The following is a 16,252-nucleotide window of genomic DNA, read 5'->3' as shown; positions in this document are numbered from 1 at the left end:
TGCATAGCTTCAGTTCAGAAATACATATTCTCACAAGAATCAACTGCTAATCTCACACCACAGCTCTGACCCTTTTAAATTTTTTTTTTTTCTCTTCTGTACTTCTCTTATTATCAGACTGTAATATGACCAAGAATTGGTTATATTAGAATATTAAGACTTGGAAAAGGATAGTGTGCCAATTAAGTATTGAAGGTTGTAGAAAACTAATTTTTTAGGTTGGAGGGGTAGGCTGTGGTGTGTAATGTGACCTTGAGATCTGCATAATGTGCATACCATGTGGAAGGACAAGAACACCACTGTTAGTTGCAGTGATTTCTTACTGTCTTGGCCATTGTGGGTTCGCCTCAGGCACACTCTACAGTCACTTAACTTCCTAATCTTAATCCACATGTATCTTTCATTTTTATATATGTATACATATATTTTATACACAAACAAAATTGGAAGTGAGGCATGAACAGAAGCAGCACTGAGAATGAAAGGAGATGGCAAAAGGATGGAGACAAACTTATGACATGAGGAATTTCAGCTTCTTAGATTAAGTGTTTGTCTATCAGCCCTAAATATTACCTCATCTTCTTCAAATTCTGTCCTACACCAGAGAAGGTTTCATGCCCAACTCTGCCTTATTATAGGCTCAAGACTAATCAATAACTGCTCAGTTATAATGTGAACAGCTAAAAGTTACACCTCAGTACACTTGAAAGAGGTACATTCAGCAAGAATCTCCACATTACGAGACAGCTTCAATGACTCTCATTAAAAAAAAACCCAAAAACTAAAAACAACAAAACCCAAACATACACCTATATAACAACTTGACTTTCCAGAGGGGAAAGCCCATACCACAACAGATTTCAGATGAGATATAGAACACACTTATTGATCCTATAAGCTTTGGAGGCAAAAATCAAGTGTCTCAACATAACTTGGCGAGATTAATCTTGGGTTTCTTCCCATGTTTAGGAAGTTCCACCAGCTACCAATAGAGCTTAGTTCATTATTCTCAAATGTTCTTATCTGTGGAGCAATGAAGCTCCACACAAATATTTTACAAATGTTTTTATTTTTACTTCTATGTAATCTGTGACTATTTCTAGAAAATAGGACACAAAAAGACAAGACAGAGCCATGGGGTAAGAGGTAACCTTTTATCTATATTTTTTCTGAATATCAGCATTTCAAGGCATGTCCAAGTGTACAAAATAGGTTATTTTGTCCAAATCATATACAGAAGGAAGTAAAAGGTATGCTATCAAACTTACTGTGATGTTATTACTGTTGTCTGCAGTGCTAAATGGATCAGTGCCAGCAGTCACAAAAGGATCAGTGGAGGATTGTTTGAAAAAACAGTCAGCTGCAAAAGGGTCTGAGCCTTTGAAGGGATCACCACCAAAGGGATCTAAAAAGTAAACATCTCATTAACATTTCTGCTAGCTTTACTTAGTTTGATATCTTCAAAACTAAACATTATATTGCTTTTCTCATACTGCAAGAAGGTAACACGTTTAAGACCAAGGATCTCCGAAGTATGAAATTAATATGTGAATAATTTGTATTCTGTGATTCAAAACATTAGACAAGCCAACGTTTTCTGCACATCATGAAAACTTTGGATGGTGCCAGTGGTTCAGTTCCAGCATCATCTGAGCATCTAACCAAGCCCCCCTAAAAATGAAGTATTTTACAAAACCTAATGTTTTTCAGAACTCCCCTACCCTCCTCTCCTTCACTTCCCAAACACAACTGATGTCTTCTTCTTTGGCACTTGGTGCACAATGCTATTTTGCTATAGCTTTCCTACTGGCCATTTTGCTTTTTTGTCACCAGTAACTCCATTCAGGACCAAGCAATAAAGCAATGACATTTCCTATACAGCCAGTCTAAATGGAGACTTCCCACCTTTTTCAATATTTAGTGCTAAAGAAAGTTGGTAAGTTAAGAGCCTTTAAAAGAGTACAGTCTTACTACTTTCCTTATAAAACAAGCAGCAAGAGTTTGGGGCCTTCTGTCCACCACCTTCACATACTTAAATCCCAACTAAGGAGACTCCCAACAGCAAGAGAGAAGTTCACTGGCAATGGGCTTCTCTGAAAAGCTTTAACACAACTAGCCAGCTGCTACTGTTTTATATATATCCATCCTATGGTGACTTTTTGGGTCATTTCCACCTTTTTTGTGCTGAAAGCGGCGATGCTTTTCCCCAGGATTCATTTAGAAAAAACAAACACATTAAAAGTTACAAAGTTACTTACCAATTTTCCCAAAAGGATCATCTTTGAAGGGATCACCTGTTAATAAAAAAAAGAATGACTTGTAGCTTTTTATCATAAAGCATGTACTGGGTTGAAGTCTTTTGGATACAAACTCATTTCTACAGCTAGAATTTAAACAACTCACACTCAGAGGAATAGTTTCACTGTTTTCAGTGGAACTACAAAGCTAGTATTAGATGAAGCAAATATTCATCAAGTAGCTCATTACCAGCATGAAACACACACAAAAGCAGCCATCTCAGCATTTCTGTTGGCTACTGTCAGTAAACACCAACATTATGCAGTATTTACTCCCATGGTAATCCAGGCTAACCACTTATAGAAGGTTAGTCCTAGTTTTGATAATTCTTACAGGCATCATGGATGGTAGCTCCTAAGCATTCATTTCTGTACTGGATGCATGGTGCCAATTGCATCAGTTCTACTCCCTCATCTACGTCAGAGAGGCATAGATATACTGTCTCTTAGCTGTAGGTATCTAGCCCTGAACATACTCAGCACACAAAGCCCAAAAGGCTGGCTACTAACAGACATAACCTTTCTTCTCTGAAAGAAAGGCTGTGTCATGTGCTGTAAGTAGGATCACTTCAATATAAACAAAAATCAAGCAATATCTACACAGAAACATTCAAGGTGTTTTAAATCAGTTTAATTTATTCATTAAAAGTATTAAATCTGCACTGACATTCTTTCAGAAGCCAAGTGATCTGAAACATTTAGCTTATTTGCCTTTCAAAGCAATACGAGCTAAATTGATTAGACCATGTTGATTCTGAAAGCATGTAAAAATCATATTAATGTGGCTGAAAACATCTGCTTCAGCCCTTAATCCACATTAACTCCCCTTCTCCAAGTGGCTCCATATAGACAGATCACTTCTTCCAACATAAAAGAAAAAAATAAAATCAGAGCAACAGCATTCGTAAGTGGCAAGTTCTTAAAATAAAGCATAGCACTTCCACAAGACAAACAGATGGTGCAGTTCCACATTACCTTTTTCTGAGTGCCAAACTCACCATAAGTAGGCCACAGCCATTCATTCTCAACCACCCACACCCTCCCCACACCACAGCTCACTGAACCCTCAGTTGATCTGTTTGTGGATCTGTGCTGCAAATTAGGGGAGGTGGGAGGTAAGAGAGGTACTCAGGAAGACTAGTGAGGGAAAGGTGCAATTTTCACAGCTATTAGAAAGTCCAGGTGAAGGAAGGAGAAACCTCCTGGAACTCTCATTTCCGTTTTTGTAATGCTATTGGCTCCACACTCTTGTCACTCGAACACCTTCACATTTATTCTATAAAGAGCAGTTTCAAGGTGAAGATTAGTCTGAGATGTGTTCATACAAGACCTGTTTCTGCAAATCTGCACTTAGAAAAGTTTACTTACTGCCAACAAAAGGGTCAGACTGGAAGAACTCTAAGCTGGCTTCAGAAACTAGATCAGGCAATGGGTGAGATTCAGCATCAAATGGATCTTCCTGGGCAATGCAAAAGAAGTAGAGAAAGGTATTGAATTTTTAAGACATGCAGGACGGAAAACACTTATGTCACCTTGTGTTACCATTTAGTAGTTTCTTAAAGCTGGAAAGAAAAAAAAAAAGACAGCTAGAATTCTACATAATTCATCAATGGAGATCCAAAATATTTCTCAACAACAACCTGCCTGCTATATGAGATGACATTTTCATGACATCACATTCTAAATAAAACCAATGAAAAAGTGACAATTTTATTCCTCTGTTGTTCTATGACCATGATGCAAATGACATGCAACCCTGAAACAGTTTAACTAGGATTTTTTAATTTACTTTTTCCTCCCCCAAATCTGAACAAACTCACTTTTTTGGTAATAGTTGCAGCTGGGGTCTCTTTCTCTTCTTCCACAACAGAGGCTGTGGTTTCAGGACTATTCCTTATCTACATAAGGATAAAAGCAATTCACCATAAATAAGTAAATAGAAAACTACAGAACATGATTTTAAGCATTAAATATCTAAAAGAATGTACTAAAGGATACTTCAAGAGGTTCATACTTATTATAGAACATACTGAAGTGTTCCATAAACCCTGTGAAAGTTGAAAAAAAAAAAAGAAATCAAGAGTCTACTGGGACATAAGGAGGGACATTTAAAGCAAGACAGCTTTAGATCTTCTGTACTATTCCATTCTTGTTGCACCAACTGGAGACAGCTGCTCTCCTTTAATGTTAATTCTACTATTCAATTTATGATATTTTGCTTTGGAAACAGATACAGAAAAATTTTCATTGCCACTTTCCAGCCAAGCTAAAATTGCCTCCTTTTCTGCTTATCAACCTTCAGATTGCTGAAACATAGTCCCTCAGAATAACACCCTGAAATTTCACTTGTGCAAGTGTTTAAAAACATAATCAATCTTGATACATTCTTAACTTATTCCAACTTCACAGCTGCATTGCATCATGATCAAGCAGGCAAAACACTACTCACTGGAGACAGACTGTTTATTTGTTCATCTTCTGCTATACTTTCCCTTTCAGCATTCTCATTAAGGTTAGCAGTTTCACTGCTGCTGTTGCTAAGACTAGAATGATCCGCAGTTCCATTAACAAGTGTATTATGTGGCTGAGAGTGCCAACTAAATTGGTTATTTTCCAATTCTTTCAGCTCAAGAAGTTTTGTCTGCACCTGTAAACAGAAATAAATGTATATGCATCAGTATGGCAGTACACAGAAGCTAGTATATGACCATCCCCTCTTATATTTAAGATGGAAGTTATATGTCTGAAATTCTTATTTTCAAAAGCAAATATAATAAAAACCACATTCTTTCAATCAAAGGGTGAAATTTGAGAGATAAGCACAAATCGGTTTTAGAAGAGATGTAATGTAGTTGAAGGACAGACCTGAGAACCTTCTCCTGCCAAGGAAGCAGACTGCATCGCTGGCAACATCAGGACTTGTTGCTTTGTTTCTACTCAAACTCATAAGAACTAATTTCAGGGGGTTTTTGTTTGGTTGGTTTTGTTTGGGTTTTTTGTTGTGTTTGTTTGTTTTTAATTATGCATTTGCAATTGCCTTAAACTCTAAATTCAAAAGGCTGCTTTATCAGAATTCTCATCTTCCAAGAAGGAAAGTTACAAATTCATTATCTTCTCCCAGATGACTTTTGAAGTCTACAAAATCCACAGTATATCTTCCTAAACAGTTACATCCACATGTTATTATTTCAGCAATATGCTTAAGGCAGTGCCTCACAGCAAACATATACAACCAACCTGCCAGTTATGAAGGAATTACTGGATTTGGCAGATTATGCAGAAGGATGAACGTAGTTCAGATATTCAGGTGTCTAAATCCCACTGACTTCTGCTAGGCCAGTCAGCTAATAGAGTTTTCATTGCCTTGCACATGTCACAAGTCAGGTGGGAGCAAAGACAACACCAGGTGTCTTTCAAATACCAACCTCAGATCAACCATTAGATAATCTTGCCTAAAGCACTAAAGCACCTATTGTTCATTATTTGTGAGCCAAGAGCAATAAAATCAGGAGTACTAATATAAAACCCATTTAAAAAAAAAAAACACAAAAAACTTTTGTAGTACAGTCAAGCATAACCACTTGTATTATCAGCCTCAAATCTGTTCATCACAAGTACCTCTTGCTCGTATATTAATATTGAAATAGCACAACCTTCTCTCTACCTGTGATGAAACAATGGAAAATCCATTTGTTTACTTCTCAGTTTCTAAACCTCAAAACCAAATGTAAGAATTATGAATATGTTATAAGGCTCTTCAACAGAAGAAAGTGTTCTTGCATGAATACTAGCAGTGGAAGTCTTGAGAAAAAAAAAATTGTTAACAAGTTACAGACATGAATTGTGTGAAATGACCAACCCAAAAGTAAGCCATTTCTAGGGTTCAAAGTTAATAGGAAGGCTTTTTTTAACTTGATAATGATGTGACTCTGGCTAATATATTAGACAGCTGGCAAGTCAGAGAAGAAGAATGATGAGGAACAGGTGTGCAAGCAAACCCATCAATGAAGTAATAATCACTGATTACAGATAGGAACTAGAAGTTCCTATCTAACATAACAGCAGACACCTCAAAGCACAGTTCTGTGCTTAGAAACCAGTGCAGCCATCTCTCTGCTTCTCAGTATCTAGCCTCAATCCAATTTATTCTTACACTCACCTTACTTTCCCCCTTCAACAATGCACTAAGTAAACGTTAGTAATTTTATACTGACTTCACATCAATTAAAGAATAGTAAGAGCGTGTCCCAGGCCATGGCCGAGGAACAAAGCTTAAATAACTACTGAGAGAATTTAAACATGCATTATCTATTTTTCATTCATTACATTAAGAGACATTATTTATGAAGTATAATAAATTGATCCCTTTTTAATAACAAAACTTGGAGAAAAATCATGAAGTATCGAGTGACTTGAGTCAGCCTCTAAGAATCCTAACAACTACTAGCACAGAACACACGTGTAAGCAACTAAAGACATGAGCAAACAGTGAAGAAAAGAAAACAATGCCTTCCCCTTAAGAAAAACCACACTAAAGGTTGTCAGCTAAAAAAATTTTTTTGTCTTTCACACTGCCTTACTGAATTGATTTCCTGTTGTGAATCCTGCAGATGTTGCTGAAGAGGTCCCAGCTGTGCTTTCCCAGACTCTATGCAATGCTCAAGCTCTGCAGTTTCTTGCTGCAGGCGACTCAGCTCCTCTTGAGCTTTGGTCAGTTCATCTTCATATGCTGAAATCTTTGATTCCTGGCTTGTTATTTCAGCCTTCAGCATGGCAATCTAAGAGATTAACAAATATTTCAAAGCCAAATCAAAAAAACCCACCTCCAAACACATCCAAATACTCTTATTTATGACCAGAAAAAGCAAAAACCTCATAGCTATTGCAGAGATTATAGATCATACCCGAATGAGAGGTTAACTCTGTATTGGTCTCAGTAAGATCATAGTATTCTAGCTGTTTTCCTGACCAACACAGATATTTCTAATACTGAAAACATAATTTTAGACCTTAAGGAAATACTATAGCTCTATATTAGAAAAAAAATCTACATAACCATAAGATGATTTTTTTTAACTGCTAAAAAAATCAGTCCCAGTAATTAGTGCTTCTAATTACACTTATATTACATTATAATTTTGCATTATTTGTTTGCACTTAACCTTATTTGTGTGCAAGTACATCTCAGTATACTTGTTGACACAGTGATACTAAATTAGGAGGTCACTGAAATGAGTGACATATTTCCTATTCTCTATTGGTCACAAAATCTTGACACTCAGGCTGTTTATTCATTAAAGTTTTTTCTCCTGCCCCAACAACTGTAACACTGCAAGGCTGTGTTCTTCAAAATGTGGCATTTACTCTTTCAAGGGCCTGAGCCACCAGACCTTACCAAATGGGCCTCCTCTGCACACTTCTGCCTGATATCATTAAGTTGCTCTTCCAACTTGGCCTTCTGCTCATCAAGATCACTAAGGATTTCCTGCGCTTCCTGCTTCTGAGCTTGCAGCTTTTGCAGATTATTGCTCTCCCGCTTTACTTCATCTTGTAGATCCTGTAATAAAACAGATTAGCTTCACATTTGTGCCCTATCTCCTCCTAACCACTAAATTCTGCAGTATAAACTGCAGTACTAACTCAGATTTCAAAGTATCAACAAATGATCTTTCAAAAGCTAGTATTTATAACATGTCAAGACAAGCAAGTATTCTCAAATTCTAATTCTAAGACATAAAAATAATCAGGTTATTTGCTTTTTCTTTTATCTAGTAAAAAGAATCTCAAGGAAATATTGAAGATCATGCATCAACACAGAGATTAACTGCTTTACTCACCGGGAGGTTAGGGTTTCATTTTGAATTTATAAGTCATTTTATTCAGGCTGCTACATTGTCTCTGTCCTATGTTTTAGCAATATGTTCTACTGAGTTCCTTAATAATAGAAATTCTGCTCCTTCCTCCTTCAAAAACACATGGCCAAAAATAGGAACTTGTTTTAGCAACACGGTAAAGGACCAAACCGGTGCATTATTAACCCAAATGTATTCCCTTCTAGAGCCTCCCTGCCTCTGATTTTGCAAAAATCGGCCAAAAACTTATTTGCCATGTAACAGTACTGGTAAGAAATGCACATTCCATACACAACAATACATCATCTTTTAATTTATGAAACAGCAGTAAGCATCTATCTTGTGTTTTAAGTACATTAAGAAGCATCATAAGATAATTAGTTCATTTCTGAGCAACAGGAATGGTTATACTTCAAATGGCAGAGATAACATTGAAAAAAAAAATCAAGAAAAGAATTGAGGAAGAAGAAAGAATCAAAGTCAAGAGGAAGAGATAATACAGGGAGATCAAAAAGGATTAATACAAAAGGAAAAGTATTAGATAAAAAAAGATTGCAGTCTTTCCGAGAAAATATGGTAATTGGAGGAAGAATCATGAACAAGAGTAAAAAATGAATAGAGATAAAAGAAAATTAAGGAGGAGGAGAAGACAAGCTGACGTGAATTTCTGATTAGATCATACATTCATGTGCTACTCTAAGCTAAGATCCTGTTGTCCTTTTTTAGAGGTGTTTTGTTTGGGGTTTTTTTGGTGAGGGAGATAGTTTATCCATGTGTGCTAACACCTCCAGATAATCAAGACAAAAAAAGCCAGACAGAAATAGAAAGGCATATGGTGCAGTAGTCTGATGCTAGGGAAATAGGTAGCCTTAAACAACTGGAAGATTACCTAAAGAAACACCATAGGTGCTTTTATGAAACAAACAAACAAAAAAAAAACAACAAAAAACCCAAAACCAAAAAAACCCCAAATAAAAACAAAACACAAAACACCAAACACACACACAAAATCCCCAAAATCAAATCTGAAGTTCAGTAAAGGGTATGTGACCAATTTACAGCAGTCAGACTAGGTGAATTACTGGTAATTTCTAGTCTATGAAAGACAAACCAGCAGCTCTTACAGCAGCTACTGACTTGGATAATTGGGACATTCTTGATCCATTCATTTTTTACATTGCTTTGAAAAGCAAGTATCAGCTGACACTCAACACAAGCCATGGGGGAAAAAGTAACAGCTTAAAGATATTTCAGTCTCCTTTCTCTGAAAGGAAGCAAGAATTCACATACACACAATATAGATCACCTCCACTCTTGCTTGAATCCCAATGTTGCATCCAATAGATAAGCACTGAAGAGACCTGACTAAGCCTGATGGCTCCCAGAAGAGAAAAGAAGGAAAAAAACCCAACCAAAACCCAAACATGTTCACATAACCACTCCAGAATTAAAGGTCAGAGTAGACACAGCACACAGAACTGGGACTAATACTCAAAAATACATCTTCAGGAAGTAAACCAGGCTCCAATTAAGCTTCGATTTCAAAGAACATCCTCAGCAGAGAAGTAGCATCTTACCGTTCAAGCACTGCATGAAAACTATTAACATATTTGAGGTGGTGCAAACTAGCATTTTTATGGTAATTGTAATCCTTGTATTAGATTTACAATCATTATAACTCTCCATGCTAATGTAATGTAGGACAAGGGAAGTCTAGAGATCTGTATTTCCACAGATAGACAATGGATTTAATAGCTTGCCAGTCTGTACTTCACCAAACAATTCATGTACTAAGAACTGTTAAGCCTAAAACAGCACAGAAAAGTTAAACTTCACTGACTTTCTAATGGCCTTGGTGCACTGCAATAAACCAAGAACAGGGAAAAACCAGTGCCGAGTGGGATACTCAGCGCATAAATCTCTTTAAGAAAACTCAGGCCAACAAGGTGATCAAAAGGCTAGCAGAGAAGGCCAGAAACATTCTGAACTACTTGGAAGGCCACAGTCCCAAAATACCTTTCACTTCCCTCCGCCCCTCCCTTCTCTGAAGCAGTGTCACATGCAGTTACTTTTTTTCCCCAATTGATGCAAACATATACTATGCTTTGTTCAAGTTACACGCATTTGTTCTAAAAATTTCTTTACAAAGTTTCAGTGTCCCATTGAAAAGCAAAACATAGACCTTTTGATTTCATGTCAATAAAATTCTAGGAAACATGCAGTAATTGTTGGGAAAGCCAGGAGAATCGCCAATTATTTCAGAGTCTTAGCAGGTGACAAACCATGCCCATACATGTGAAATGCTAGATAGAAGATGAGAGTCTTGGGAATGTGCCCAAAAGCGCATTGCTTGAGGCAGTGTCCAGCTGCTGAGGCACACTGTCCTTCGACATCTGTGTCTAAAAGAGCAGGCTGGTGATGAGAGAGCAAGGGGACAGCCAGGTAAAGGCACTTTCAAATGCCACTTGGTGCATGGTCAAAAACTATTTTAGTAACACATTAACTCTGTAAAACATTGTTCTCTACTGCAAAGAACAACATTTCATATATGAGTTTATTACTCCCATATTTATAGGAAAATGCTAATCCAATTGCAGAATAAGTTAAGGAAATGGTGCCTTAGAAGTCTCTTGATTTTTGTTACTCTGCCCCATAACTTTTCAAGAAAAAACACCCCTTAACCTTTGCTACTAAAGACCTGATATTTTAATAAGCACATTAAAACCCACCAGTATGCTATGTTTTCCCTCCAACTCTTTTTCTGTCTTAACTTTTTAGTATCTATTTACATAGTATATACATTATTAGAAGAAAAACTGTCATTCTTTCCCTCCTCCCATACAAAGCAGTCTGACCCATCACAGACCATGGCTATATTTGAGATTATAATTTGTGTCGATGGAAGTAATTCTGGTATCAGAAACCGTGGCATCATACTGATGCCACGAAACTGGCTTGATCCAAGGTGGCAGATTAGAACACACTGATTTTGTGCACCGTCTTTAGAAATGTCACCATTAGAATAAAACCAGAAGAAAAAAACATGATGTAAAGATCACATATTCTTCATCTGTCACCACTATTCTCTGAAATTCCAGAAAGTTTCCTGACACATGCAGGTCCTCCAACATTCAGGAGCAAGAAAGGGACCAGAGATAAAGGGCCACCAGCTTAAATAAATGCTGCAGCCATACATATCCGATTTGATCCTGATGGTTTCTCATTTTTCTGACAAGCCAGTAACAGACTGTTCCTTCTCTGCAGACTGACAGAACTCTGTAACTCTATATTTAACAAGCAACAAACAGCTTGAGGTTAAGGACCTGAGACAGTTGCTTCCAACATTACTGCTCTAGATACAATTAGTTAATTGAGTCTGTGATGCTGCTGACTATCAAACACTAAACATATCCTGATGACACTAATACTGTAACAGTAAAGTTAAGGCTTCTATTTAGCTTTATATACCTTTTGTGCAAAAGCACCAGAGAACTCAACCTGTGCATGAACTCAAACAGATTCCAGAACACGCTAACAAAATCATCCTGTGGGCAAAACTAGGAATACCCATAAGAATTTTTAATAGTGTGAAAAGGCAATCTGCAGAGTGGGGAGGGGAATGACCACTGCATGCATGGACAATCACAGACATGGGCAACTTCTGTGTGCATTCCTGCAGCTGCTGAATCTGGCTGCCATTGTGACTAACAAGGCCAGCATCTCATTATCTTCTGAAAGGTCAGACTATTAATTATCATCCAGGCTTTAAGGATATTAAATAGCCAAGCACAAAATTCACAACGGTTGTAACACATTGTCTCTTTTTCTGCCCAACACAATGTAAAATGCAGAAATCTTGCATTATTTGCTCTTAATCAAATAAAGATTATTTAAAATAATAAAGATTCCTAAAATAAATGTAAGTAATCAGATATCACACTTAAGTTTTTTCTTAAAGCAGCAATTCCAGCTGCTTTTGCAGCTTAAAATTTAATTGAAATATTGCTTTGGAGCAATTAATTCAGGGCTTGGCTAGACTGTTAGCACCCTAAACACTGCTGCTGACTGTGTAATTTTTAATCCCTGTAAAATGCTTGTAAAATGTAAATTTTACAATATTCTGGAAATTCAATGTCATTCTTTTAAATAAAAAAAAAATCAAACAGATTATTTTAAAAATTCACTTATATTAGGCAAAATTAACTTGAGGCAACATTCCTCCGAAGCTGGTAATTACTGCGACTCTTAAGAAGCAGCCCCATATACAAGCCTTAATTCAGCCACTTAAGTTCATTAATTTGCAGTGCTACAGTGTCTTCGTTAGTTTTAATTATACATTAGATAACCTTGCTAAAAAAAAACCAAAAAACCCAAACAAACAAAAGAAATCTATTATTTTGTAATATTTTTCATTTAAAACTCCATGCAGGCTACATATCCTAGCAGCTCGCACATTTATGTAAATATACACACCTACACCAACCCACATTCATATAGAAAATACATTGAAAAGTACATTCTTTTTCTTAGCCACCAATTTTTTTCTTTTCACTGAATAAGTAATGTGATCTAAAGACTCAGTAATCCCACTGCCATTAAAGCACCACACAGTGCAATATCAGGTGTCCGAACAATAATTTTGTCTTATTTACCTGGACCTCACTTGTCCTCTGCTTGATGGTATCTTCTTTCTCCTTCAGGTCTTGCTCTACATTATTCTTTTCCCTGGAAGACCAGCAAACAATGCAAGAATACTTAAGAACATCAGCTACAGCAGGTACAGTTATCCAGCCCCCTAAGCCTGTATCTCTCTTTAAATACATAGTGAAACATTAAACACAAAAGATGTTAAGGGATTTCTGCTTTCCAAATTATTTACAAGACAGAAGCCCACATAAGTGTTCTGCATAAAAAACCCCGTCTTTTCACCCAACTGCACTTCAGTGATAAGAATGGCTCAAAAATGGAAGGGGGCGGGAGGGAGAAATCAATGAAATACTGTCTCCAGTGATCTCACTGTTGCTATGGAGTACTTGTCTAATGAAAACTGCTGGGAAAAGTGGGAGGGATTGCATCAGATTCCATCTATTAACCCCTGCAAACACAGTAATTCCTACGCTAACAGCAGCTAGAAAACATTTCCAGCAGGCCAATCTAGCTGATTAATGAACTTTGCCCATCAGATTTTAGATATATCTGTTGGTAAGCTCGGTGAGAAGAAGAAAGGTTAGCTTGCTGTAATCACTATCTGCTCAGAGACTCCATACATAGTTATTTGCTGTGTCATATCAAGTCTGTCTCTACAGACAGGTATTCAAGTTTAAAAGTGACTACTGATGACAGGGGAATTATCATCAATAAATTCTTGGCAGTCAGACATAACAATAGCTTTAAGAAAGGGAAAAAAACAACATACAACTCAGAAGTGTTACTGTTTTAAAAAAAAAAATCATAAGACTGTTTATCCAGACAGTATATAGAATCTTTTCTCCTTTCACAGATGCAGAAAAGCATTAAGCTTTACAGTTTTAACACTATTTTCTTTATACAGATATTTACTTTCATAAAGATTTTGTTAATAAATTAGCACACATTTTAAAAGTTAGATTTTGAACAATGATAAACCTAACATTTCTAAATTAAATACCATAGTGAAAAGCTTTCAAATTATATTACTAGTACATATCTGAAATTAAGGTAACTTCATATTTTAATACCGGCAGATTGGTAATCAATTTAAAATGATTAATCTTATTGTTTACTCTTATCTAATATAGAAGAAAGCATTTCTGTCTCCAAAGTAAAGTAGGTCTACTCTAAGTTCTCTTTACTCAAGCTGAGGAATTCTTGTTTACTGCTAAACCACATACAATGGAAAATAAAAAAATCCAGTTGTCACAGATCTTAAATGAACATTTGCTCTGAAAAATAATTACTATAGATTATGTTCTGCTATTATTTATCTCAATATCTGATTAAAGAGGAACTTGCTGATTGTGCCCAAAGGGAAGGTTTAAATGGAAGGAGAAAGAAAGATGTGGGAAGAAGGACTTTGAAGAAGAATGTTATTTATTGTAGGTGTGAACCTTCAAGTTTCATAAAATTCCTCCTCTCTATTCATCAGAAAAAAGTATCGTGGAAATTCTAAGCAGATCTTTACCATTTCCATCAAAGCTATAGCACACTCTTCTAGCTCAATAAACCAGTATTTGTAGCATAGTTGTACTTAGATATTTAAAGGATTGCAACACAGGGTTGAAACAAGTTCTGTTGATTTTGCCTTCCGTAACTTTTCTCAATAAACCAGTATTTGTAGCATAGTTGTACTTAGATATTTAAAGGATTGCAACACAGGGTTGAAACAAGTTCTGTTGATTTTGCCTTCCGTAACTTTCCATGAACAAAGGGTCTCAATCTCAATAAAGTACTTCCACAGATCTAAATACAAGTCAGGCTGAAAAATACCTTCAAGCCCTCAGACACACGTCAAGCACAGCAAACATTCAGGCATATTATTCCTGATTGAAGATAAAAGAGAATAATTGACTAGGTAAACTAATACTTGTTATTTTTCCTGCTCGGGTATGAAAACTGAGCAGGAAATAAAAACACAAGCAGATATGTATGCTTTAATATACAGCCTTTCCACATGACTGTCACTGATATGCCTAAGAGACTGTCAAAGGATGAAGATGTTCCCTTTTATTTCAACAGAAGCCAGGTACCTAAACCTTGCAATCTGGACTATGCTAAGCAAGCAACAGGATACAATACCCACCCACAGGCAGCTTACACTGGCCAAATCACAACACAAACAATGAATTGGAAAAAAATCAAGTGAAAGAAGTATTGTCAGGCAGAACAAGAAAAGCTTAGGCAGCAGTCTCAGGCAAAGGAAAACAAGCTGAGTGTATATAGTCTACACATAACACATCCCCTCCTCCCCCCTAGTAATGCATCTTTGTTTCAAAAAAAAAAAAAGACAACACAGACCTACTTAATTCACTAATTCTTCTGAATGCCTCCATTTCTTTTACAAACTATCTGGTATGCCCCTGTAGGAATGCTCAGCAACTGAAAGAACCAAAAACAAGTAACAAAATTGATTTATTGGATATGACAGATTTCCTGGATCATAAAGTCCCTTACCACATCAGCACTTGAAAAATAGAAAAAAAAAAAAAGAAAAAAAAAAAGAACAACCCAAAACCAACTGTGGTCTTGCCAATAAAGGACACTTGTAACCAATTCAAGTCAGTTTATGAAAGCAATATGATTTCCCTATGTATTTTAATAGTAGTCAGGTCAGGAGAACCTCACATCAAAGAAATTAAAAACAATGATTAAAAAAACCCCCAAAACTGATAGATGGTTTCTCCAATGCAGATACTTCATGATTTACAATCAAATAATCTTAGTAAATCCATAAATTTTATACTAATTTGTGAATGGAGTAATTTATAAATGGGAGACAGCATATTGCAAATATTTGTGATAGCTGACAACTGAGGAGTCCCCATGTCAGTACAGGCACTCAAGCCAAAGATGAAACAACTCTGGCCTCTTGGCTTCTTGATGGCCAACACTTAGAACCACCTTAGTTACAAAAGCAAAAAGTCATAGTTCTTTCCCATAATAAGTGACAGATGACCACTCAAAGAGCTGGTAGCATTATCTACACTCACAGTTGCCCAACATTTCTTATTTTCACACATATTTGTAATGTTGGGAATTCCTACTGTAGTAGTACTTCAGTTTGGCACTGCTAGAAAAAATGTCTAGGCTTTGCCTAGTTTCTTCTCCCCTTTGTTCCCTCCAATCTTTTCAGCTGCAACAGCTCAGTTACTTCCAAACCAGAGGTTAGATGAAATAATTGAAGCTACATAAAAATTCTTACCATTGCTTTGCTAAGAAGCTGTAGATCTCTGAACTTGTAAACAAAGGCTTGATGCAAGTGTATGGCAGGGAGAGGTTGCCCTGTTTTTCTGAGGACATTTTGCCATTTCCTTACTTTTGAGAGACAAATTTACCAGCTTTATGGTTCTTTTAACCTGATTTATATTCAAGACAATATAACTGTTGCTGTCCAACATATGTGAAGGA

At 36.4% G+C, this 16,252-nt stretch overlaps 1 protein-coding gene across 4 annotated transcripts in view; it reads right to left on the bottom strand.

Moving 5' to 3' along the window:
• EPS15 (epidermal growth factor receptor pathway substrate 15) overlaps positions 1-16,252 on the bottom strand; it is a 52,305-nt gene that overhangs the window by 9,049 nt on the left and 27,004 nt on the right. For all 4 annotated transcript variants that reach the window (XM_072867652.1, XM_072867655.1, XM_072867654.1 and 1 more), the window contains exons 13-20: positions 12,802-12,874; positions 7,693-7,854; positions 6,878-7,075; positions 4,747-4,944; positions 4,118-4,195; positions 3,666-3,756; positions 2,259-2,294; positions 1,269-1,405 (exon numbers count right to left, since the gene is read on the bottom strand). In XM_072867652.1, the coding sequence (XP_072723753.1) occupies positions 1,269-1,405; positions 2,259-2,294; positions 3,666-3,756; positions 4,118-4,195; positions 4,747-4,944; positions 6,878-7,075; positions 7,693-7,854; positions 12,802-12,874 (973 nt within the window). The remainder of the gene's footprint in view (positions 1-1,268; positions 1,406-2,258; positions 2,295-3,665; positions 3,757-4,117; positions 4,196-4,746; positions 4,945-6,877; positions 7,076-7,692; positions 7,855-12,801; positions 12,875-16,252) is intronic.

This window comes from Ciconia boyciana, chromosome 7 (genome assembly GCF_034638445.1).
Source record: "Ciconia boyciana chromosome 7, ASM3463844v1, whole genome shotgun sequence".
Lineage (NCBI taxonomy): Eukaryota > Metazoa > Chordata > Aves > Ciconiiformes > Ciconiidae > Ciconia > Ciconia boyciana.
The sequence above is the reverse complement of the archived record's forward strand: the minus strand, read 5'-3'. Positions and strand labels throughout refer to the sequence as shown.